General features: G+C 56.4%; 1 protein-coding gene and 1 long non-coding RNA gene across 6 annotated transcripts; one reads left to right on the forward strand and one right to left on the reverse strand.

Annotated features, from left to right (window-relative positions):
* The first annotated feature begins 390 nt into the window (after positions 1-390).
* Positions 391-19903, forward strand: TFCP2 (transcription factor CP2). 5 transcript variants are annotated; one of them, XM_054183211.1, is made up of 15 exons: positions 391-913; positions 7226-7377; positions 8014-8090; positions 8552-8657; positions 8876-8982; positions 9654-9806; positions 12193-12303; positions 13036-13124; positions 13626-13704; positions 14183-14276; positions 14903-14993; positions 15947-16053; positions 18630-18772; positions 19403-19454; positions 19576-19903. In XM_054183211.1, the coding sequence occupies exons 1-15, from the start codon at positions 792-794 to the stop codon at positions 19611-19613; spliced, it is 1521 nt and encodes a 506-aa protein (XP_054039186.1). In that variant the 5' UTR covers positions 391-791; the 3' UTR covers positions 19614-19903. The 5 variants fall into 5 exon arrangements, with proteins under 5 accessions (XP_054039186.1, XP_054039187.1, XP_054039188.1 ...); XM_054183212.1 differs by having other exon boundaries at positions 392-913; positions 13626-13674; XM_054183213.1 differs by lacking the exon at positions 391-913 and adding an exon at positions 2630-3249.
* Positions 18629-22107, reverse strand: LOC128901308 (uncharacterized). The gene is made up of 2 exons (XR_008463454.1): positions 22027-22107; positions 18629-21046 (listed from the first exon to the last, which is right to left on the reverse strand). It is a non-coding gene; the product is annotated as an uncharacterized LOC128901308 (long non-coding RNA).
* Between the last annotated feature and the right edge of the window lie 39 nt (positions 22108-22146).

Below are 22146 nucleotides of genomic sequence, written 5' to 3' on the forward strand. Positions count from 1 at the left end.
CGGCGGGGGCGGGGGGTCGGCGGCGCCGCCGCCTCCATCTTGCGGGGGCCGCGGCCCGGGGCCCTCGTCGGGGCGGCAGCGGGCGTGGCGGGGCCGGGGAGGGCTTTGCAGCGGGGTCCGGGGGGCCCAGCCCCTCGGGAAGGCGGCCTTGGGGTTGCGCGGGGCCTCGGGGGCGGCCGCTGGCAGTCTCTGGGGGGGGTTGGCCTTTGAGAGGGGGGCGGCGGGGCCTGAGGGGTCCCCTCGGGGGGCAGCTCCGTGTGGGGGGTGAAGGGCTTTGAGGGGGCTGTAAGGCTTTAGGTTTGCTGTAAGGCCTGAGGGGGCTGTAGGGTTTTCGGGGGGCTCTAGGGCCTGGGGGGGCTCTAGGGCTTTAGGGAGGCTGTAGGGCCTGGGGAGGTGTAGGGCTTTGGGGGGGCTCTAGGGCCTGGGGATCCCCTGGGGGCGCAGCGCCTCGGGGCGAGGGTGTCAGTAGGGCCCGGGGTCCCCCGGGGGTGCAGTCCCTTGGGAGGGGGGCTGAGGGTTTTGGGGGTCCCCGGAGGACAAGGTCCCCTGGGGGGTGTCTGTAGGCCTTGGGGTGTTTGGGGTTCACGCAGCCCCTTGAAGGGTTTGGGGGGTGCAGCAGCCGGGGTGTGGGTCCTGGGGGTCCCCAAGTCAGCCACCCCGGGAGAGGGTCCCCTGAGGAGAAAGGGGGAGCGAGCTCAACTTCCCGCTGCCAGGGGCGACCCCTGCTGCCCTCCCCCACGGGGGACACGGCCCCCTTGCCCGGGGCCTGCGCCCCCCGCCTGTGGGTGAGGATGGCCTGGGCCCTGAAGCTGCCGCTGGCCGACGAGGTGATCGAGTCCGGGCTGGTGCAGGACTTCGATGCCAGCCTGTCGGGCATCGGCCAGGAGCTGGGCGCCGGGGCCTACAGCATGAGGTAGGTCACCCCAAAGGGCCCGTCCTGCGCCTGGGAGAGGGGCCGGCCACCCTGGGGGGCTCAGGGTGGGCTGATGACCCCCAAAATGCACCTAAAGATGGGAACCGAGCTGCCTGATGGCACGTTCGGTGGCCAAGGGGGTGGTTCAGGAGGGAGCCGGGCGCTCGGCTCTGGGGCATGGTGGTGGCCGCTTGAAGTTGGGACGGAGTCGTGGTTGGAAAGAGCCCGTCGGGGCTTCGCTGGGCGGCCCTTTCAGAGAGTGGTTGCGCTCGAGGGTGCGGGGCTGCGCAGCCCCGGCGCTGCACTGGGTCTCTGGTCTCCTCATGTCCACAGAGTGCAGCTGAATCGCCCAGGCTTCTCCTCTGCTGCTGGTTAGAAGAGCCCGCGGCTGGTTGCTTTGGTTTTATGCAGCGTACGGTAATCGCCCCAGGAGCAGTGCTTTGCCCTAATTAACCATCCTCCCGGAGGAACACACTTCAGGTTTTTTCGTGTCAGACCAGCTCTGTCCTTCTGACTCTGAGCTAAACTGGGAGCAAAGGAGAGGACCAGGACCCCCACGGGGTCAAACGCCCCGTGCAGGGATTGGAATCGGGACCTCGTAGCGTCGGGTTCTCAACCCTCATTGCACAAATACGTGGCCCGTGCTCTGGAGATGGGTCCCGGCTTGCTTCGTCTCTCTGCCCTCCCGCTCCTGGCTCTGGCATCCAGCCGCTCGGCCGAGCCTCCGTGCAGCAGCAAGGCCAAAGCGCTGCATCGTGCTTGCGGTTTGAGACTCGATAACGCCTCGTTTGTGGCTGTGTGAGTTCTAACAGGGAAGCGCAGCCCGTGGATGAGGTGTTGGACTGGACGGGGTCAGCCCAGTTGGTTCGCGAGCGGCCACACGCTTCCCCGCTGCCATCCTTGATTAAGTAGCTCCATTGTGGTCCAGTGCAGGTCCACTGCCATCAGTGAGAGAGCCGCCTTGGTGTAATTTGGGGCGAGAGCTTTGTTAGTTCAAACGCAACTTCTGTTCCACTTGTGTTCATCCTGGGAGCTCCTCGGCTGGAAGTCAGGAGGGAGGAGGAGGTGGATCCGTCCCCGCAGACCCGAGGCAGGAGCTGGGCATGCAGGCGGGCGGCGAGGAAAGGTCTGGAGGTTGGGGCTGAGGTTAAGCCGTCCGGGAGGAAGATGCCGCAGGAGGATGCCTTGACTCCAGCCTGGGGCTTTCTGAGGGGGCTGCAACTGGACATGGTAAAAGTCAGAATTAAAAATGACCCATCGGGTGGTTGTTCGCGGTAAAACAGGCTGGAAAGCAACTCCCAGCCCGCTGCCCTTTTCCAGGGGAAGTGGAAGGGCAGCTCTTCTCATCCCTCCGTCTCTCCTGCCTTCCAGGGATGAGGAGTGTCAGCACCTTCCCAAAGTTATCCCTGACCGCCGTTAGGATCTGTCACAACCTTTGGCGTTTATTTAACTGGAGTGCTTGGGGGAAAATCAAAGCCCCAAAGACGTGGGGGCTCGGAGGGAGCGTGTCCGTCACCTCTCCCGGCAATGGTGACACTGAGCGCTTTTCGGAGGAGGGATTCCTCCTGCGTTACCTTTGATGGGGAGGGAGGGAATGAGTTTCCCAGGTGTGCAGGGGAGGTCAAGCTTTGCTTGGAGGGGGGGGATTCGTGACACTTCAAAGCTCTTTTTTTGTCCCCTTTCCCCTTCCTTTCGGGCAAGGGGTCGCGTGCACTAACGCCCCCCCTCTCAGATGGGGCGAGCGAAGGTTTTGTGGATCACCTTAACTCGCCCCCGCTGAGCTAAAACCCGTTGGCCATGCAGCAAAGTTTTCCTTGCACAAGGAAATCTTGCAGCTGTGAGCTTCGAGGCGTTTACATCCTTTACCTACCGTGGCTGACCCAGCTGGGCACCAGTTCTCCGCGCCGGAGCTTTCCCGAGGCCGCGACTCTTCACCGAACCGGCTGCAAAGCTTTTCCACGCTGGCGTCACTGGCGCAAAAGGGCTCTGAGCTGGGTGACGGCGGCGCGGTGGCTGTGCCGCTGCTCTGAGCCCGTGCTGTGCTCTCTGCGGGGCTCGCTCGGCCGCCTGAAACCCGACTCTCTTTTTCGGAGACTTTTCTTGACCTACGCTGCCCGTAAATAGAGCGTGTGCCCCCGTAGGTGAGCGCGCCGACCTTCCTGTCCTGACATCTGACATTTTCTCTCCGTGTCGCGGGAAGCGGGGAAAGGTTTCAACAGGCACCTCGGGTTTTGAGAGCGTTTGCGGCTTTTCCTGTGCTTGCCCCGTGGGGGTTTTCCGCATTCATCCCTTCTCCCTATGGAAGAGGCACGTTACTACCTTGGGAGCGAGTGCTGGTAGGTGGTGGAGGAGGATGAGGGTTGTTGCTCGGGCCGGAGGCTTTTTCTTGTTTGAGTTGTATGTTAGGATTGTGCTTTGCGTTTGTTAACGAGCCTTAATTCTTGGCGTTACTGTTGTTCCATGGAATTAGGTCTTTAAGCGAGCGGAGCTGGCTTTAGAGGTGATAATCGGGCTTTGGCTGAACACTTCCATCCACAGAGTTTTCCTGTAATTATTTTTTTCACCTTTTTTCCAGGAGATTCTCTCTCACCCCGGAACCGGAGGCCTTAAGTGAAGTGTGTTTCCCCAAAAGCATGTTAAATTGCACAGTGAAATATCGTTGTGGTGTTGTTTTTTTTTTTTTAAAGGGAGGTGTGGTCCCAGGAGCTGCAGGAACTTCTCCAGGTGCCTTTGGAGCAGGCAGGGCTTTGTGTGGGTTTGTCCAAAGAAAAACCCGCTGGTGGCTGCAGGGTTTGGCCACGCTGGGCGTCTGGGGACATCGCAGGGGGCTGCTCGTGGGATGTCGGTGCCTGAAGGACTCCCAGCTTCCCGGCTCTCTCCAAACAGCCCGTAAAATCGCTTCTCTTGAACTCAGCAGCGATGGCAGCCTGGGAGACAGGCAGGAGGCGAAATAACAAAGTGCTTTCTGTGCCGCCATGAATCGCTTTGCAGGTCGCGGCTGGGTCTGAGGTTCTCCTTCCCCTGGAGATGCCGTGAAGGCACCAGGCCCGGGAGCTGCCGGGCTTTCCCTTGCTGTTTTATAACTGTGCCATATCTATAAGTGTTTTTAACTTTTTATTGCACCCTGCGATACGTAAAGCTCACCCCATTACCTGGGTCCTATAGCACAGGAACGTAACGGTGTCTGAATAACCGGAGGTCCCAGCCGAGGGCTCTTGGCCAGACCCGTGGGCGTTGTGACGCTGAAGGATCGCTCCCCGCAGACCGAGGTGTCGCATCGACGCTCCACCGCCCTGCCCGTGCCTGCAGATTCGCACCGAAAGCAGCTCTGCTTCCCCAACAGCTGCTTGCAAAAGCAAATCAGCATTTGCTTGGTGATCATTCCTGATTAATTGGGTTGGACTCTTGTTCCAGAAATACCGGGATGCGACTACCCTAAGTTATCTTTCCCCTTTTGCAGCTCGCAATAAAATGTGGGTTTTGGGTCGTGGTCACGCGGGGTCTTAGCGAACGCAAATCTAGAGGCTGGATTTGGGGAGGTCTTGCAGGGGTGGCTCTGCCGTTCCTCTTGGTGGGCGTCTGAGCCGTGTTAGTGGCCGAGGGGAGCTCCTGGAGCCCCGAAAAGCAGCTTGTGATTTTTCAGCAGACCGCTGCGCTGCGTGGTCCAGCATCGCGTGAGAGCTACGCACGCACGGGAAAAGCAAGTGAAAGCCGGGATGGCGGCAATGTGCTCCCCATGCAGGGGGGGGTTACAGTCAAGCTTTGCCTTTTTATCACCCAGACTGGTTTTGTGCGAGGCAAAGCAAACGAAAGAGCAAATCCAGGGTGTCCCGAGGCTTCAGAAGTGGGATTGAAGCATTGCCGTGTCAAAGCCTACGAGGAAAATGAGCGCTCGTGCGTGCAGGAGAAGTGCATCCTGCCTTCCTCCGGCTGCCGGGAGGATTTGTGCAGGGCGTAGCCTTTGAATTAATTTTCCCGTCTGTCAGGGCGCAGCAGGTTAATGCTGGTCTTCCCCGTCCTCGCGCCTTGTGCTCTCTTACAGGGATCGGTAACAGCCGTGCTCGGTCCTGCCTCGGCAGCCCGCTCGGGCGAGAAATCCTGCGGGAGGAAACGCCGTTCCTCTGCTAATGAGATGGAGCTGCAGGGAAGTTTGTCCTCCGGGTTGTGTAATTTGCCTAATTGCGTGCACGTGCTTTGATGCCGAGACCCTGGGGCGTCCGCACGGCTCTGTGTAATGTCTGATAAGTTGGGCTTTGGGCAGGGAAGGGCTCTCCTGCTTGGGTTTGGGCAGCAGGGACGGTGTGTTTCTTGCACAGCGCTGGAGGAAGGGTGGATGTTTGGTCTCTTGAGACCAAAGGGTTAAAGCCCTCTTAGGGTGGGAGCTGATATTTGGCCAGATAAGTCCAGTTTTTCCTTGGGAAAGGCTTTTAATATTCAACTAAAGGGAAAAAAAGCTGATTTAACTCCTTCTTCCTTGCTCTCCCCTGAGCATCCGAAGCCCAGGAGTCTGTAACAGGAGAAGAAGGCCACCTGACTCTTCATCAGGGCTCGGTGCTTCGCTACTGCCCTTTGAAGGGACCCGGATAGCTCTGTCCCCGCGTTGTTTCACCTGGGGGCGGTGGGATGGCACTGGGTGGCCCCAGCAGCCGATCCGCGGCTCTGCCCTCGCATCCGTGCTCAAGCACGTTGGCCTGGGCTCCGCTCGGGTGGGTGGGAGGGAGGATGTTCTGGTTTATGCAGTACGGAGGCAACACTTTTGGCCGTTGTTACGGCTCGGAACAACTGCCGAGAGTCAGCTTCTGAAATGATTTCTATTAAATACGTATCCATAGGCTCAGGGTTATCGCTGATAGTTTTTAAATTAACATTATTCAGCAAGTTATTGTTGCCACGTGGCCTTTTGAGTATAGAAAAGTGTCTGTGATGGCAGGGAAGTGGAGAGAGCGAGTTTTTTGCATGATCGCAAAGACCTGGAGACATCCTTCTCCTGCGAAAAGTTGGTAGCACGGGGTTGGAACACCCTCGCTTTTCCCAGCCAGCGCTGCGAGCGGCACGACAGCATCCAGAGGATGATGAGCCCAGGCCCGTGCCAGCTGGAGCGGCTCCGTGGAGCTCCCGGAGAACCCATCTCTTCTGACCTGATCGCCAGGAAGGTGCTGGGGCTGTTGCAGGTTAATGGTTTGTGGTGAAGCCACCCTGATGGCTCCCCAGGGCAGTTCCTCCTGTCATCAGATGTAGGCTGGGCAGGAGTCGTGGCAGATTTCGGCAAGAGGCAGACCTGGGAGGTGTAAGAGAGATGCCTGTGGTTGTCTCAGAACCCTGGCTCTGGTTTCTCCCACATCCCGTGGCGTGGGGACCCACGGCGTGGGTTTTGCTGCCAGTGACACGCAGCATCTTCTGACCTCCGTGGGCATCCCACGCTCTGGGTTTGGGTCAGGGCTGGCTGGTTGCATGGTGCCCAGCAAAAGGGCTCTTGGCTCTGGGGGCTTGTCGATGAGTTTGGGGAAAATTGGGGGGGTCCGCATCCTGCTGCCTTCATGCCAGAAGGGCTCTTTCCATGTCGGAGCCTACAGGATTTGCTCCACCGAGATGTTTGTGTGCATTATGCAGCAGGTTACGGCTGCCCGAGGGAGGGTTTGGTGCTCTGACTGTGCGTCCCCCCCCATCCAGCGTACCCCGAGGTCTCTGCCTCCGCTTTGGCTGGCACGCCTGTTCGCTGGGGGGCTTTTATAAGTACCGAGGACGGCAAAAAAAATGCCGACCTTGACCTGAGCAAGGCTTGTAATTCCTGCCAAGCCTCTCCTGGAGGGTAGAGGAGCTCCTGGCCGCTCTGCGCGGAGCAGGGGAAGGGGTTAGGGGCTGGTGGAGGTGAGTGGGCCGGTACCACGAGGAAGAGGATGGGCATTTATCGGCACGACATGGATGTCATTCTGCGTGTGTCCGTCCTTGCAGCAGCTCTGCGCTGAGGCATAAGCGGTGCAGGAGTCGCGCTGCCGGAGGAGCTGGGCTTCAGTCAGAAACACAAACTCTCTTGTCTCTTAGCTTCGAAGCAAGGAATGTGCAGGTTTGGGGCGGACAGGGAGGCTAACTTGAAAAAAAACTTTAGCAAGAGCAGGTGTCAGGTCCTCTTCTAAAACTACTCGGTCTGTTTTAATGCTCCTCTGCAGTTCTGCAGAGAGATGTCAGGGTATGTGGGGGTTTTTTAACTAAAAAAAGCTCAAAGCTCTTCCTAGGAGGAGGAACTAAATGCCAAACGCATCATATCTCTCTAGCCAGAGCTGAAATGAATCTGTCTGACAAATCTCTTCGCAGCGACGTCCTTGCCCTGCCCATCTTCAAGCAGGAAGAATCGAGTTTGCCCCCTGAAAACGAGAACAAAATTCTGCCTTTCCAGTACGTGCTGTGTGCCGCCACTTCCCCCGCCGTCAAACTCCACGACGAAACGCTCACCTATCTCAACCAAGGTGAGGGACGCCCCGTGCCCTCCGCGGGCTGTCTGCGCCTCCTGTAAACACTCTGAAAAATAAAATTCTGCCTTTGGAAACTTCCCCTTGGAAATGGAAAGCGCCTTGATAGTAAACCCCAGATTGCTCCTGTCTGGAAGCGGCACTTCCTCCACCTTGCTGCCTGCCATCTGCTTACGGCAGTGAATCGCCTGTAGGCTTTAACCTAATTAAAACCTGCACGATGTAAGGTGGTTAAGTGGTGGATCCGTGCTGGGGTGCTCTGCAGCCGGTGCGTTTTACAGGTTCAAGTTGTCCCCGCTGCTTTCAAGTAGAACTGGAAGATCAGGGTTGGCGACGGAAGGCAGATGAAGCTTGTGTGATCTATTTCTTCCCTGTTCTCGATCTTGGGTTAATAAGGGTAGTTCCTGGAAAGTACTGCTGCAGGATGGGGGGAGGATTGTCTCGCCCTGGAGAGGGGCGTTATAGCTGTGGCTGTAATGGCTCCTGCTCCTACGGCCCCTCACTAAAACACGGCAAGAAGATCAAGTGGCATGCGTGGTGTGGCAGGAAAAGATGTCAGAATGCCAGAGGAGGGGTGGCAGCGAGGGTCCATCCACGACTAACCGCGAAGCGCCCTTGTCTTCTTTCCCCCAGGGCAGTCCTATGAAATCCGGATGCTGGACAACAGGAAAATCGGAGAGCTGCCAGAGATCAATGGGAAACTAGTAAAGGTAAGTGGAGAGCACGGGTACGTGTGTCCAGCTGGGGCCATCCCCGGCCGCAGGGAGCAGCGAGCGAGATCCTGTACTGCATCCCAGGGTGGGGTGCAGCCCTCATGACGGTGTGTGTGGGGGTCTGGCTTGCTTGGGGGGTTTATTTTCCCTTTCCCCTTCTCTTGCCTTGGTGAGACCAGTCTGGCTGATGGTGTCCAACCAATCTCATGGGGCCTGGGGTCAAGCCAAGAGGCGATTGCTGATCGCTTAGTGTTCAGGAAGATAAGCTGCAGCCTCCGTGCTTCTGTCCCAAGGGTCTGTCTGGGCTTTCTTTTATAGCTTTGGCTTCTTCATGAAGCCTTCAGGCTCCTCGGCTCTCCTCCCTGCCCCTTTTCTTGCACCGGGAAATGCCTCCCAGCTTGAAGACCGTCAGGTTTCCTGGGGCAGCTCCAGGCACTGACCGTTTCTCCCTTCTATAGAGCATATTCCGGGTGGTGTTTCATGACCGGCGGCTGCAGTACACAGAGCATCAGCAGCTGGAGGGCTGGCGGTGGAACAGGCCTGGGGACAGGATACTGGACATAGGTGAGTCCCCATGGTATCACCTTGGCCAAGGCTGGAGGAGATGTGGGTGCCTGAAGTGCCTCCAGCCGGGTTCCCGCTCCCTTGACTTTAAGGGACAAAGTGCGGTCACGATTCTGCACTTTGAGAGACACGGTTGGTTCTTCCATGTGTTCCCTGTGAATATCTTCCTTCTCCTTCTACTGCAAACTCCAGCTTGTTCTCTGTATGTGCCCCTACAGATATCCCGATGTCCGTGGGCATCATCGACCCTAGAGCAAACCCAACCCAGCTCAATACAGTGGAGTTTCTATGGGATCCTTCAAAGAGGACTTCTGTGTTCATCCAGGTACAAGAAAAGCGGGGAAACTCCTGTTGCAGGGGTCTAGGGGGGAAAAAAAATGAGTTATCCAAGGCGGGAGAAGATGCTTTTTTTAACCTGGAGCATTGAAATAGCAGCCAGATGCTACAGTAGAAGGATGTCAACTAAACTACACCCTACCTCCTGCCTCAAGCAGTGCCGGAGAGCAGCAATTTGTGCATTAGCAAAGCACAGGCACAGTTGACCACCACCAATAAGTTGTTTTACACGGGTTTTTTTGGTGGTTTAGGTCCCGCTGGCTTCGTGATTTGTGTCTCCGTCTTGCTTAGATGCTTTTGCACATCTCACCAGCTGCCTAAAATACCTCTTGGAAGTCTGGCCCTCCCGCCTAGGATAACAGGCTGCAGCGTGTGGAGGCTGGTGGAGCTGAGCTCCCTGCCCTGCTGATCCGGGGCTTGCTTGTAACGTTAAGAGGTTGCAAAACTTGTTGGAAGAATGTGGCTCCACCTCTGCTGTGGCATCCCCTTAACTCCTTACTGCTGGGGGTACTTGATGCGATCCCAGCTCTGTATTTCGCCCTTCTGACCGGGCTGCCCTTTACGTGAGCGCTGTCCTGGCTGCCACGAGGGGACTGGGAAGCGTGCGGTCAGTCGAATGTGGCGGAATTACTCACCGCAGGCTGCCTCGCCTTCCCCCAGGTTCACTGTATCAGCACGGAGTTCACCATGCGGAAGCACGGAGGAGAAAAGGGGGTTCCCTTTCGGGTCCAAATAGACACGTTCAAGGAGAACGAGAACGGGGAGTACACGGAGCACCTGCACTCCGCCAGCTGCCAGATCAAGGTCTTCAAGGTACCTTGGCCCCTTGGTGGCCTTCCCCCACTGGGAAACAAACTGGGAGTCAGCCCCAATTCACGCTGCAGCCCCAGTGAACATCACGGGTGCAGGACTGTGGCCGAGCTTGCCTGCAAAAGGGCCTCCCGGTCCTTCTGGTCTTGCGTTGCCGCTCTCCCCCTGGTTCCTCTGTGTCCATTGAGTCTGGATGCTGTTGAGGCTGCAAAACCAGTAAGCCAAGAACAATGTACAGGGAGAACATGGGTTGTGTTGCCTGTGTCTGAAACCTCCCACATTTAGTCTTGAGTCTTACCAGCTTGGGAGATCCCTCAAGGAGCTTTGGTGTCTCTCTAAACCCCTCATTATTACCTGTTGCTGATAGTCCATCTGCATCTGATGGTCCGTCTGTGTCCAGCCTCTCCAGCGGTGCGGGCGTCTTGTCCCAGTTGCAAATTGTTTGCAGAAACCCAAAGCCACGACCTGGCAGTGGCGGCCACGGCAGCACGATGGCGTGGGTGGCTGAGAGGTGCCCAGGTGCCGCGAGGGTGGCTGTGCAGGGAATAAGCGGGGACACACCATGCCCACGCTGTCTGCTACACTGAGGTTGCCTCCATTACCCTGTTCTCCCTGTAACACCCCACAAAATCTCATCCGTGGCTCCTCTCTCCTCCCGTTAGGGGCCCGTGGCACGCAGTGGGGCCGGTTGCCTGGCTGGGCGTCTGTGCTGCTTTGCAGTTCTGCCGTGAAGTTGCTGTGGGATATCGGGCAGCACGCCCTGCTGCTGTGAGCTTGGCATCTTTCCCCTTCCCTCTCTTCTCTTTTGCCTGTTTGGATTCTAACGTTTCGAAGGCAGGGGCGTGATTTGTTAGGGCTTGTTTGAGCTCTGGCTGATACCTGGATGCAAATAGCCGAAGCGGATGGCTGCGGAGTTGGGAGTTAAGGGATAAGGCTGGTGGCAAACAAGCACCCGGAGGACAGCGAGATTGCGAGGCATCTGGCGCCACATTTCTCCAGAGCTTCAGCTTTTTGTGCCAGGGGATGCGTTGTTGTTTTTTTCGGCTCTGATGACCTTGAACCAGAACAATCCCAAAGCGGTGACGCTGTGCCTTCAGGGCAGGGCCTCCCGGCAGAGGATGGTCTCTGATGGGCTCGGCCTTATCTGCTGCTGGTTTGACGCAGCCGCCCTCCTGGGGTCAGGGCTGCTGTTTGGGCACCAGACTCAACACCGTGCCTGTGTTTCCCTGTGCCTGCCTGAGGTATGTTCACCGCAGGCTGTCCTTTGTGGGTTAACGTGATTCGGGCTCCTGCCCTGCTCTTCCCTTTCTCCCTTCTGCCCCTCAAAGCTGGGAGATTTCAGTGCTTTCAAAACAGCTGCTGACACTCTTACCCACGCTCAGCGGGGTCTGGAGCACGGATCCTTTCTAGCTGCCAGAAGCAGCAGCGCTGACCACGGAAAGATAAGAGCAACCATTAGATTTTCATGGCGGAAACTGTCTAATCAAGCCACAGCTAAGCAGCATCTCCTCGCCCAGCTCCGAGCGTGGTGGGAGCTTGTTCGGGTCTTGGCTTTGCTGTCCAGAGGAAAAGAAATGTGGAGCTTGCGGGGGGAGCAGGAGGGCTGCGGTACCTGGTTGTATTTGCAGTCCTAAAGCTTCCCCGCCGGTGCCATGGATGCGCTCATCCACTCAGGAGGCATCTGCATGTTGGCAGGCAGCTGTGTTGGTCCACCAAGGCCAAATTCCTTCCACTTGTGAGTGCAGGCAGAGGCCACGCGCAGCCGAGTTTTAAGGGAGTTTTTTTTAGGGTTTTGCCTAGGGGAGCACCAGGATGGCTTTGGTGGTTGTAAAGGCGCTCTCTTGCTTGCTGCTTTCCCCAGGCTTTGAGCATTTGATAAAGGCAACGAGTAAAATCACCTTAATCTTATGTATGAGAGAGTGCACGGGTTTTCAAGGTCGTGGCAAAGGCAAGGACATAATTGAGCGCTCTCGTGTTCCGGTGCAGTTTGTGCCACTGAAATGCCGCCCCTCCGTGTGGCTGATGCAGGTGCAGAAGACACGGCTGAGATAAGTGACACCAGAACCTGGCCTTTGTCCCCTTCAAGCCAGCGTCTGCTGTTGGGAGAAGGTTCTTCCGAAAAATGTTTCACCTCCTTGTTCAGACGTTCTGGGTCCCTTTTTAGGGGCGTGGGTAGATCAGGGTGTTGTGGTTGTTACAGAAGCGATGCCGTTGTTAATCCTCCGCGCAGATACTCCCAGCCCTCTTCCTTTTCCCTCTGTAAAGCAACAAGTGGGTAGAGCAGAGGCACGAGTCGCCTCTTCTGGTGCTTGCATTTCTTGCGTATCTATCCAGCCGTCTGCTGCCACCCTTCCAGGCTGCTCTTCTAACAGGAATATCTCCTTTCCAGCCCAAAGGAGCTGATCGGAAGCAGAAGACGGACAGGGAAAAGATGGAGAAGCGAACGCCTCATGAGAAAGAGAAATACCAGCCTTCCTACGAAACTACGATACTCACAGAGGTGGGGTGCTGGCATCATTGTTTTAACGGAACCTGGCTTTCCTCGCTCGCAGGTGGCAAGGAACTGGCAGTTCCGCTGTGAAACGTTTGGCCAAGTTGTTAATAGCCGCAAGACAAAAGCAAGATAAATTTTGTAGGCAGAAGAGGTGTTTCTTACCAGACCTGAAAAAGGGCTCTTGTGCCTGCAAACGTGATGGGTTTTTCCTAGTAAAAGATTTTTACCTCTCCCTGCAAGCTTTGCTTTGCCCATGTGACAACTGGCCACCGAGGTTGTGAGCTGGCAGAAAGCCCCGTTGTTTCCCCCCTCCGCTAGTGGAAAGCGTCGGTCTATTGAAATGAGGCCGTCTGAGGGGTTGTTGCTGAGCAGCCCTGGGGAGGGAGCCCTCATCCTGCCCCGGGTGAATTTGGGGACACTCATCAGTGCCCGATTCAGGCTGGATCCACGGCGGGCGCTGCGTGTGTCAGCCCAGTGCCAGAGCGATGGTTTAGATCCCAGGTCTCCCCGCATTTGAATTTTGTGACTTTTGGCCTTTTGAGATCAAGGCTCACTAAATCGGAGCTTTGTGACCGTCTGCAGTGAATTGGCTTAGATTCTTGTAATCCCCTACTTTATTCTTTAATTCTGTTTCCTAGTCGGTTGTTGGTCAGCGAATAGCTGTTAACCTCTGCCGACCAGAGCAGATGCGTGCGCTTGTTCAAAGCAATCCTGTGACTCTTGGGTTTTCCTTTCTAGTGTTCTCCCTGGCCAGAGATAACGTACGTCAATAACGCGCCGTCCCCTGGCTTCAACAGTTCCCACAGCAGTTTTTCCATTGGCGAAGGGTGAGTCCGGAGAAGACGCTGGCTATCGATTTCTGCCTTGCACAAGAGATTGATGTGTCTGAGCTGGCAGTGACAACTAACGAAAGGAAGGGCCTGGTTCCAGGGTGGAAGCAGCCTAAGAGGCTGCGTCAGCGAGGGGAAAATCAAATTAAAGCCTTGAAGCTGGGCGCTGTTACCTCTCCTGGCTGCAGCAAAGCTCGGCTCTCGCACGAGAAACCCGCGTGCATTTGATCAGCGGTTTTCCCCCTGCTGATCAGCGTCCAGCCTGCTTCGCTCTGCCTTGTCCCCATCGCGATAATACTCCGCCGTAAGCCATCCGTTCTTGCAAAATATTGCGCTGCAACGATGACGGCGTTGCTGCGGCCCCTGTGTTTTGGTGCTTTTGGTTATGGGTCTTGGAGGGTGGCGGTTGCTGCGTGTCGGGATCCTGTGCCGGAGGGGGAAGAGAGGCGCTAACCTCCTGTTCTGCTCTTTCTGGCTCTTTTTTTCCCCCCAACCTAGCAATGGCTCTCCAAACCATCAGCCCGAGCCACCCCCTCCGATCGCAGATGTAAGTCACACCTCAGAGCTTATGCTTGTGGTAAGGACGGTGCACAGGTCAGAAAACGGGATTTGGGGATGCAGCGGGGGTGGGTTTGCGGGTGGCTGTAGTTTGTTGGGGAAGAGACCGCTCTGGTTTAACGTCTTGGGGGAGTTACCACTTCTTTTTGACTCCTCTTTGGAAAAAGAGGTGACAGGGTGGAAAAACGTCCAGTACAGCGACGCGGAGCTGTGAGCAAGCTTTCTGTAGCTCGCTGTGACCTTTTCTCATTGCCTTGATCTTCACTGTGCTTTCCCCTTTGCTTCCTTCCTCTTTCGTTGTCCTTCTGAAGCCTTTTAAATCAAAACCCGTCCAGGCTGCAGCCTTTCTTGCGTGCGTGTGCTGTGAGCCTGCCACGCTCAGGTCTCGATTTAAGACTAATTATAAACACTGACTGAGCTGACCTGTGCTCGTTCCTCACCGGGAATGGCTTCCACGTCACCTCTGAGGCTGTGATCCTTTTTTTCCTACATTGCAGAACCTCTTGCCCACCAGCACGCCCCAGGAGGCCCAGCAGTGGCTGCACCGAAACCGCTTCTCTACTTTTTCTCGGCTTTTCAGAAACTTCTCAGGTAGGTTACGACATCCCTTCCGTGTCTATCCCTCCTCTGTGCCAAGTCGCTCTGCCTCCCCTTGCCCCTGAGGCCGCCTTCGTCTTACCTTTGCAAATATAAATGGTTTTAAAAATCTCGTCTTTTTTGTAACACAATAAAACTTGGCTTCCTGAAAGCTGTGTTCTTTGTTTCTCACCTCGCTCTTTAACTGGCAAAATAATGGGGACTGGGGTGGTTTCTCTTGCAGCACCCTCCGGTCTTAAAACAAGCTGAGAAATGCTGATCTGGGGGAAAGCACTGTGTGTAAAGAAATGCTTCGCGTTTATTTTCCTCTCCTTTCCTGATGATAACGGTCTCCATTATCCAGGGTCAGCGAGGCGCTGGATAGCCGGCTGTAAATGATAAGGCAGAACCCAAGGTTGTACCGAAACACGCTTTTGTGAAACCAGCCTGGAAAAAAAAAAAAACCTAGCGAGTGTCCTTCGGGGCGGGGGGAAGCGGGGGGAGAAGAAATTTGGGAATGGGGCGAGCTCTGCAAGGGGGAGCCAGCACGGCTGCGGTGTCCGGAGACACCCCCCCCCTATCCCGGACACTTTGGGCTGGATTGTGTGACTTTTCTCTCCTTTTGATTTTTGAAACCATAGGTGCAGACTTACTGAAGCTGACCAGAGAAGACGTTATCCAGATCTGCGGCCCTGCGGATGGCATCAGGCTCTTCAATGCGTTAAAAGGACGGTATGTTGTTTGCTTAAAAGCTGCTGGTGGGTAAATTGTATTTGATTTAGTCTGTTTGCTTGGCTCTTGCTAGAAAACAGAGTTTCATTAACCTTCCTGAACCTCTTTCAGTCAAATTTGATAACTTAGCCAGCAGGGTAATGGCTCCAGAGACAATCTGGGGAAGAAAATCCATGTGGGAGGGAAGCGTTAGAAATGATCTTACACTTTGAGCGTCAGAGAATCCAGCCACAAGCCAGGATGTCCTGCCGGTGCCGTACTTGTTCCCTGCATCCGCTGAACAGCCTCTCGCTGGAATTACCTTCCTGGAAAGGGAATATCCCTCTGCACCTTTCCCTGAAGAAGGAGGGACTGGTGTTTAACTGAGCTCCTGCCTGAGCTGGAGCATTTCAGAAGGCACCGCTGCAGCCGGGCGGAGGGGCCCAGGGTGGGCTGGATGCCGGAGGGAAAGTCTGGGGCGGCATCGGCGCCGGACTCTGATGTGGGGCACCAAGAGCTGTGCGGGTGGGAAGCATTCCAGGGGGTTAATGTACTGCCTCCGATGGCCCGGGAGATAGCAGGGAAACGTGGTCGCGCTGCGCTGGGGAGAAGGGCACGAAGGACAGGAGACGCTGCCGGCTTTTGCACTGCAAAATGAGACTGAACAGGAAGGAGCGTGTGTGTTACCAGCAGAGCTCAGGCTGACCCGTGGCTGCTCCGTCCTCAGGAGGGAACCGTCCAGTTTAGCTGCCCGGTAGCCAGCTGGCACCATGTCCCCGTGCCAACTTCATCCCCTTCTCGCAAAAACCTTTGCTGCATCAGCAAGGTGGGGACGGTTTTGCTTTGAGATGAGTTTGTTGATCTTCTCTTTTCCTTCTGAGGATACAGGGGAGGGAAGAGGGCTGGCAAAGTGTCGGGAACTAGAGGTGTCCTTGAGCAAATCCGATGGCGTTCACTCACTGCTCTGTCCGTAGGATGGTGCGGCCCAGACTGACCATCTACGTGTGTCAGGAGTCCCAGCAGCTGAGGGACCTGCAGCAGAAACACGAGGACGGGGACACAGTAACCAGTACTTTTTTTGGTAAGCGCTTCGAAGCCCGGCTGGGGGCACGTGGGCTTGGGTTGCTGCCGACAGCGTGAAGGGGAAAACAAAAGCAAACAGAAACGCGGTTTCAAGCCCCGCTGCTGCTGCTCACAGGTGCTCAGCGCCAGTTGCTTCCAATCCCCTTGTCCCCGCACCACTCTCCCTGCGGATTTTGGGCTGGCGAAAGGCCCCTCTCACCAGAGAGGCTGCTTGTGTGACCAGAGCCCGCACAGCGGCTCGAAAGAGGGTCTGTGGCTTCTGCTTTCAGCTGCTGCGCCTCGTGTTGGCTGCTGTCATCCTTGTCTCCTCACTGCAAGGAGGCAGCGAGCTCACGTGCGAGCTCACCTGCAGCCTGATGCAGGCTCTGTACGCAAACCGAGGGGTTGGGCACGCTTTCCTTTGGTAAGGGTGCCAAAAGACCGCGGCAAACCCTTTTTTTATTTGCCCACCCAATGGGTGGCTGCAGAATCTGACTGTCGGCATGTTGCCTGCTCTGAGCCGACAAACGATAGCTCCTGCGAGAATCCAGCATTGCCCAGACAACAATGAGTGACCTACATTTGTGGAGCAGCCAGGCGCCGGTTTATCCACCTCCGTGATTGGAGCGGCAAGTGCAAAAGCAAACAGCTTGTCCTTTCCTTGCCCTGCTCCAATTCGGATCCTCCCGCTTCCCCCCACCACCACCGCCGCCAGGAGTCGGGGGTACGGGGTTGGCTCTGGGGAGCTGCTGGGGTGGTGCTTTCGTCCTGCTGGGATGGAAAACTGCCAGGAATGGTACAGAACATTGCTCTGATTCTAGTCAAAATAGAAGCTTTTTGAGTCGAGGACTGCATAAGCGCAGAGCAGGCATTGCAGGACACTCATGGCAGCCGAGTTACTGTGGAGCTGATGCTTACGGAGCTCAGGGCATGATGCAGCCATGTGGCAAAAGCAGACACCAGAGACGCGCTACACGTAGATTTAGCCGCTTGGGCTGGGCAAGGTGATAGCTGCGGGAGGCGGGAGCAGCAGAGCGGGTGTTGAACCTGCCGAAAAGCAAGACTCGATAGATGGGCTGTGCACAGTCCCTTCCCAACGGGGCTGTGATCATAGAATGGTAGAATCTTCATGTTTGGAAAGGACGTTTGAGATCATCGAGTCCAACCACACACACACACACACACACACACACACCCACACACACACACACCCCACACACACACACCCACCCCCCAAAACCAAAAACAACCACACAACCTACAATCTCTGCCACTAGAGCATGCCCTGAAGTGCCACATCTAGACGTTTCTTAAATACCTCGAGGGATGGTGACTCAACCCCCTCCCTGGGCAGGCTCTTCCAGTGCCTGACCACTCTGTCAGGAAAGTAATTCTTCCTAATATCTAACCTAAACCTCCCCTGCCGCAACTTCAGACCATTTCCTCTGGTCCTGTCATTATCCACCTGGGAGAAGAGGCCAACACCCACCTCTCTCCACCCTCCTTTCAGGGAGCTGTAGAGGGCAATGAGGTCTCCCCTCAGCCTCCTCTTCTCCAAGCTCAACGTGCCCAGCTCCCTCAGCCTCTCCCCACATGCCCTGCTCTCCAGACCCCTCACCAGCCTGGTCGCTCTCCTCTGGACACGCTCCAGCACCTCAACGTCCCTCTTGTACAGCGGGGCCCAGACCTGAACACAGCACTCGAGGTGAGACCTCACCAGCGCCCAGTACAGAGGCACCATCACTTCCCTGCTCCTGCTGGCCACGCTGTTCCTGATACGAGCCAGGATGCTGTTGGCCTTCTCGGCCACCTGGGCACACCGCTGGCTCACGTCACCCTGGCCGTCCACCAGCACCCCCAGGTCCTTTTCTGCCGGGCAGCTTTCCAGCCACTCTGCCCCAAGCCTGTAGCGTTGCTTGGGGTTGTTGTGGCCGAAATGCAGGACCCGGCACTTGGCCTTATTAAACCTCCTAGAGCTGGCCTTGGCCCATGGATCCAGCCTGTCCAGGGCCCTCTGTAGAGCCTTCCTACCCTCCAGCAGATCAACACTCCCACCCAGTTTGGTGTCATCTGCGAACTTACCGAGGGTGCACTCAATCCCCTCATCCAGATCATTGATAAAGATATTAAACAAAACAGGCCCCAAAACTGAGCCCTGAGGGACACCACTGGTGACCGGCCGCCAAGAGGATTTCACCCCATTAATCCCAACTCTCTGGGCACGGCCATCCAGCCCGTTTTTAACCCAGCGAAGAGTACACTTGTCTCTGCCACGATTCGCCAGCTTCTCCGGGAGAATGCTGTGGGGGACGGCGTCAACGGCCTTCCCGAAGTCCATACAGACAACGCCCACAGCCTTCCCCGCGTCCAGAAGGCGGGTCGTAGGAAGAGATCAGGTTGGTTAAGCAGGACCTCCCTTTCCTAAACCCCTGCTGGCTGATGTTCCTGGGCAGAGCACAGCCTTTTCGTGGTGCTTCTCTAAGCATCTGCTCCCCAGGCGAGCGTACGTGGCGCTAGCAGAAGAGTCTCCGCATCCGTAGCGTAGACACCGAAGCGGTGCTTGACGTCTAGCTGTAAGAGTTCTTCTCCCCACAGTGTACCACGCTATTTATCTGGAGGAACTGACGGCGGTGGAACTGACGGAAAAGCTGGCCCAGCTCTTCAGCATCTCTTCCCAACAGATCAGCCAGATTTACAAGCAGGGTCCGACGGGGATACACGTGCTGATCAGTGATGAGGTGACAGCCTCTGGGTGCTCCTTATTTTCGCCCTCTTGCGCTGGGTTGCTTCAGCTGGTCCGTGTCTGATTGCAGTCTGAGCTCCGCTGGGGAGGTTGCAGGGGAACAGGTCCTCTGGGCAGGCCTTCAGGAAGGGCCCTGCTCCATCCCCTCCAGTTTCCGAAGGATTGGGAGTTAATCATTGAAGTCTGGGGACGCTGCTCTGCTGCCGGGGGCTCCTCACTGAAACCCATGAGGTTTATCGGGTGTGAACAGCTCTCCCTGAGCTAGTTCAGGCCGCGAGCACACCCTCCTCCGTCCCGCTTGGGTTTCGTCTGGCTTTGCTATAAAAGCAGGGAGGGGAATTGTTGTGGGAGGACTTTGCTTTTAGACCTGCATCCCAGAGTCCCATGGTTTCTCTCTCGGCTTGCTGGTTCCGAGCTTCGGTTCTGGAGAGCTGGAGGAAGGAATAAATATTTATGGCTGTCACCTTTCCTAGAGCACTAAGCACCTGCCTGAGCAGCTCCTAGCCCTTTCAGTCTATGCCCATCGCTAACAGCAGAACACAAAACCTTCGCGTAGGGCTGGGAAGTGCTTCTGCTGGGTTTAAATACAGCCTCAGACTCAGCTGGCTTTTGTGGCTCCTTTCAGATGATACAGAACTTCCAAGACGAATCCTGTTTCGTTCTGGACACCATGAAAGGTGCGTAAATGTCTTGTATTTCCCTTCCATACTTCTTGGGGGGCTCTTCTGTCGACAGCCGCTCAGCCCAGCAGATTCCTTTGCCGTTGCGGGTGGCTCACGAGCTTTGCTTCTTTTGCAGCTGAAACCAATGATAGCTACCACATCATCTTAAAATAGAGAGGACGGGATGAGGAACGCCCGCGATCCTCTCATCGTGCATGAAGACCCTTCACTTCCAGCACAAGGACACGAGCAGAGATCTGGAAACTCCTGGGCACCCTCTGGAAAGACCCCGAGCTGTTGGTTCCTCGGCTGTCTTTCTTGGCAGGGCACCTCCTTGCTCTGACGGCTTCTAAATGGCCGTTAACGGTAACGTGCTGCTTTAATTGCTGGAGCTCTGAGGCTTGAAGTTCCCAGGTCGCACTCTCGTGTGGCTCTGGGTAGAAATTTGCCATTGGGACCTAAAACCTGCGTGAGGCCTTTTTCTGTGGCAAGCGTGCTCTGCTTTTCTGAGAGGCATCAGCTCCCGTGAGGCTCGCGGACTGGCAAGAGAACATGAATCCAGCTGGCCCAACAAAGCCAACTGGGCGCGTGCTGAGCTGAGCAGGTCTCAAATACGCTATGTACTGTGCTGATGGAGTGGTAGGCTGGGGCTGGGAGGGATTTTCTTAAAGGATTTTGTTAAGCTTTCATTTAATATTACAACGTGTCTGTTAGACAAAGGTGGCGACTTCGTTTTTAATCCACCCACCCCGAAGACGGCGTTGGCTGCGTCTGTGCGGGTCTGGCTGTGGCGCCATCCTTCTTCCCTGGCGCGTGTAAGGTCGTCAGGAACTTTATCTACGCATTTTAGTTGTATAAAGCTGGAGCAAAACGTGAAGCGGAGTTGGATAAAGAAATAGCTGACTAGCTCGGGTCTGTGGGATTCTTTTCTGCATGTTTTAGGGAGAAGGAAAAAAGGCTTAGCTGTATCTCGCCTGGAAATATTGAGCGATGTCTACCTGCTGCTTCATTTTCTGCTCCTGCATCCCCCTGCGCAGCCTCCGGAGCTGCCCCAGCGCTGGTGTAAGCCCTGTGTGTGCAAAGGAGAAGGCGAACAGCAAATTCAAAGGGTTATTGAAAGCTGTTGGACTTGATGGTGACAAAAGTGCACAGTGTGTGCAGGTTTCCAGGACAGCAGTGAAGGATCTGCCCTGCTCTGCAGGTGATGGATCCTGTTCCCCGGTGTCACGCTTGCCTTGAACCTTCAGCACTACCCGAGGATATTTTCAGCCAAAAAATAGGGGGAAAATACAATGTAAAGCAGAGGGTTTATTTTTAAATAAGGCTGCAACAAGATCCAGCCCTAGGCAGGTGATGCAGGTGCTGGCTGAGGCTGGGGATGGCCTGTGGGGTAAGCAAAGGCACCGGGGATGTGACAGTTGTGACGGCCACGTCCCTGCTGCTGGAATATTGGCTGCTGTTCTGCGTCTGTGAGCCGTAAAGGATTCTGTTCCCACCTTCCTCAGCCAGCCGTTGTCTTCTTGAAGGTGCAGTCAAGATACCTGATGCAAACGAGAGCTGGTTCGGGTCTGGTCCAAGCTTCCCGTCCTTCACTTGCAGGGATCCACCTAGGGAAGATGTCTGTTTTAATCCTGTTTTTTTTTCCCCTTACTATACAAGAAGTGCGATGGATCTGTACAGTTGTGGCGCTGTCTGCTCCATCAACCCTTTGTATTGATGTTGCTGGGTGCGTGTGGCTGACTTTAATCTATTGGATGAGGAAAATGCCAGGGAAGTGATTCGTGGCTTGGGGAGGCGAAGCCCCCAGCTGGAGGGGGTAGCAACAGGCCAGTCCTTCCTCCGGCCCTGGTTGCTGGCTGGAAACAAGGCGGGAGACGAAGGGGTTGGAGTTGGGGGGAACGAAGAGGATATTTTAATCCTATAATTTGACTTGTTTATTAGTTAATAACTCAGCTAATCCCTAATCTGGGGGGCGGGAAGCACCGTGGCACCTGGTTGAACTCCGCCAGGGAGGAGCGTGTTGGGGGGGCTGCTGAGGTGAGTGTGTGGGTCTCGGGGGGGGGGGGGGAGGGGGAGGGTGAGAGTCACACACACACACCCCCCCCCCAGGATTTTGTCCTTCTCCGGGGCCCAGAGCCCTGTCCCGCCTGGGGAGGAGGACGGAGCAGGGTGGGGGATCCCCTGAGGCAGGACAGGCCGTGCCCCCCCCCCTCCCCCCCCCCGTGGTGAACTGCCCTGTGGGCTCCCCGCTGTCGGAGCTGCAGCTGCTCTGTTCTTGCTAAAATAAGGCGCTTTTGGCCTCTTCCCGCTGTTTCCAGCCTCGCTAATCTCTTGTCTAGACTCCTCCGCCGGCAGTTTTCGGCCGCCCCCTCTCCTCCTCCCGCCGGCTCCCTGTGGAGAGCTGCGGCCTGCAGCCTCCCCCCAACCCGGCGCCGGGCCTGGGGGGCTCCCGCTGTCCCCCTCACCCCCCCCCCCTCAGGCCCTTCCCCAGCCCCGGGAGGGGGGTGAAGCCCCACAGGATCCGAGCTGGGTCCCGCCGGCGGGAGGGGGGGAAGGCCCCACTGCGCCCTCCACCCCAGTCTCAAACCTGCGGCCTCTCCCACTCCACTTCCGGACTACATTTCCCGTCGTGCCCCGCGGCCGCGCCGCTCTAGCTCTGGGTCTCTTCCCCCCGCCGGACTCGCTTTCCCAGCCTGCCTCGCGGCGC

Source organism: Rissa tridactyla, chromosome 24 (genome assembly GCF_028500815.1).
Source record: "Rissa tridactyla isolate bRisTri1 chromosome 24, bRisTri1.patW.cur.20221130, whole genome shotgun sequence".
NCBI classification, from domain to species: domain Eukaryota; kingdom Metazoa; phylum Chordata; class Aves; order Charadriiformes; family Laridae; genus Rissa; species Rissa tridactyla.

Excerpts from the sequence above, each read along its gene's own strand:
- TFCP2 (XM_054183211.1), top strand. The coding sequence starts at position 792 with ATGGCCTGGGCCCTGAAGCTGCCGCTGGCCGACGAGGTGATCGAGTCC. Across the intron at positions 8,658-8,875 it reads GGACAGGATACTGGACATAG|ATATCCCGATGTCCGTGGGC; the intron begins GTGAGTCCCCAT and ends GTGCCCCTACAG. Across the intron at positions 18,773-19,402 it reads ACGTGCTGATCAGTGATGAG|ATGATACAGAACTTCCAAGA; the intron begins GTGACAGCCTCT and ends GGCTCCTTTCAG.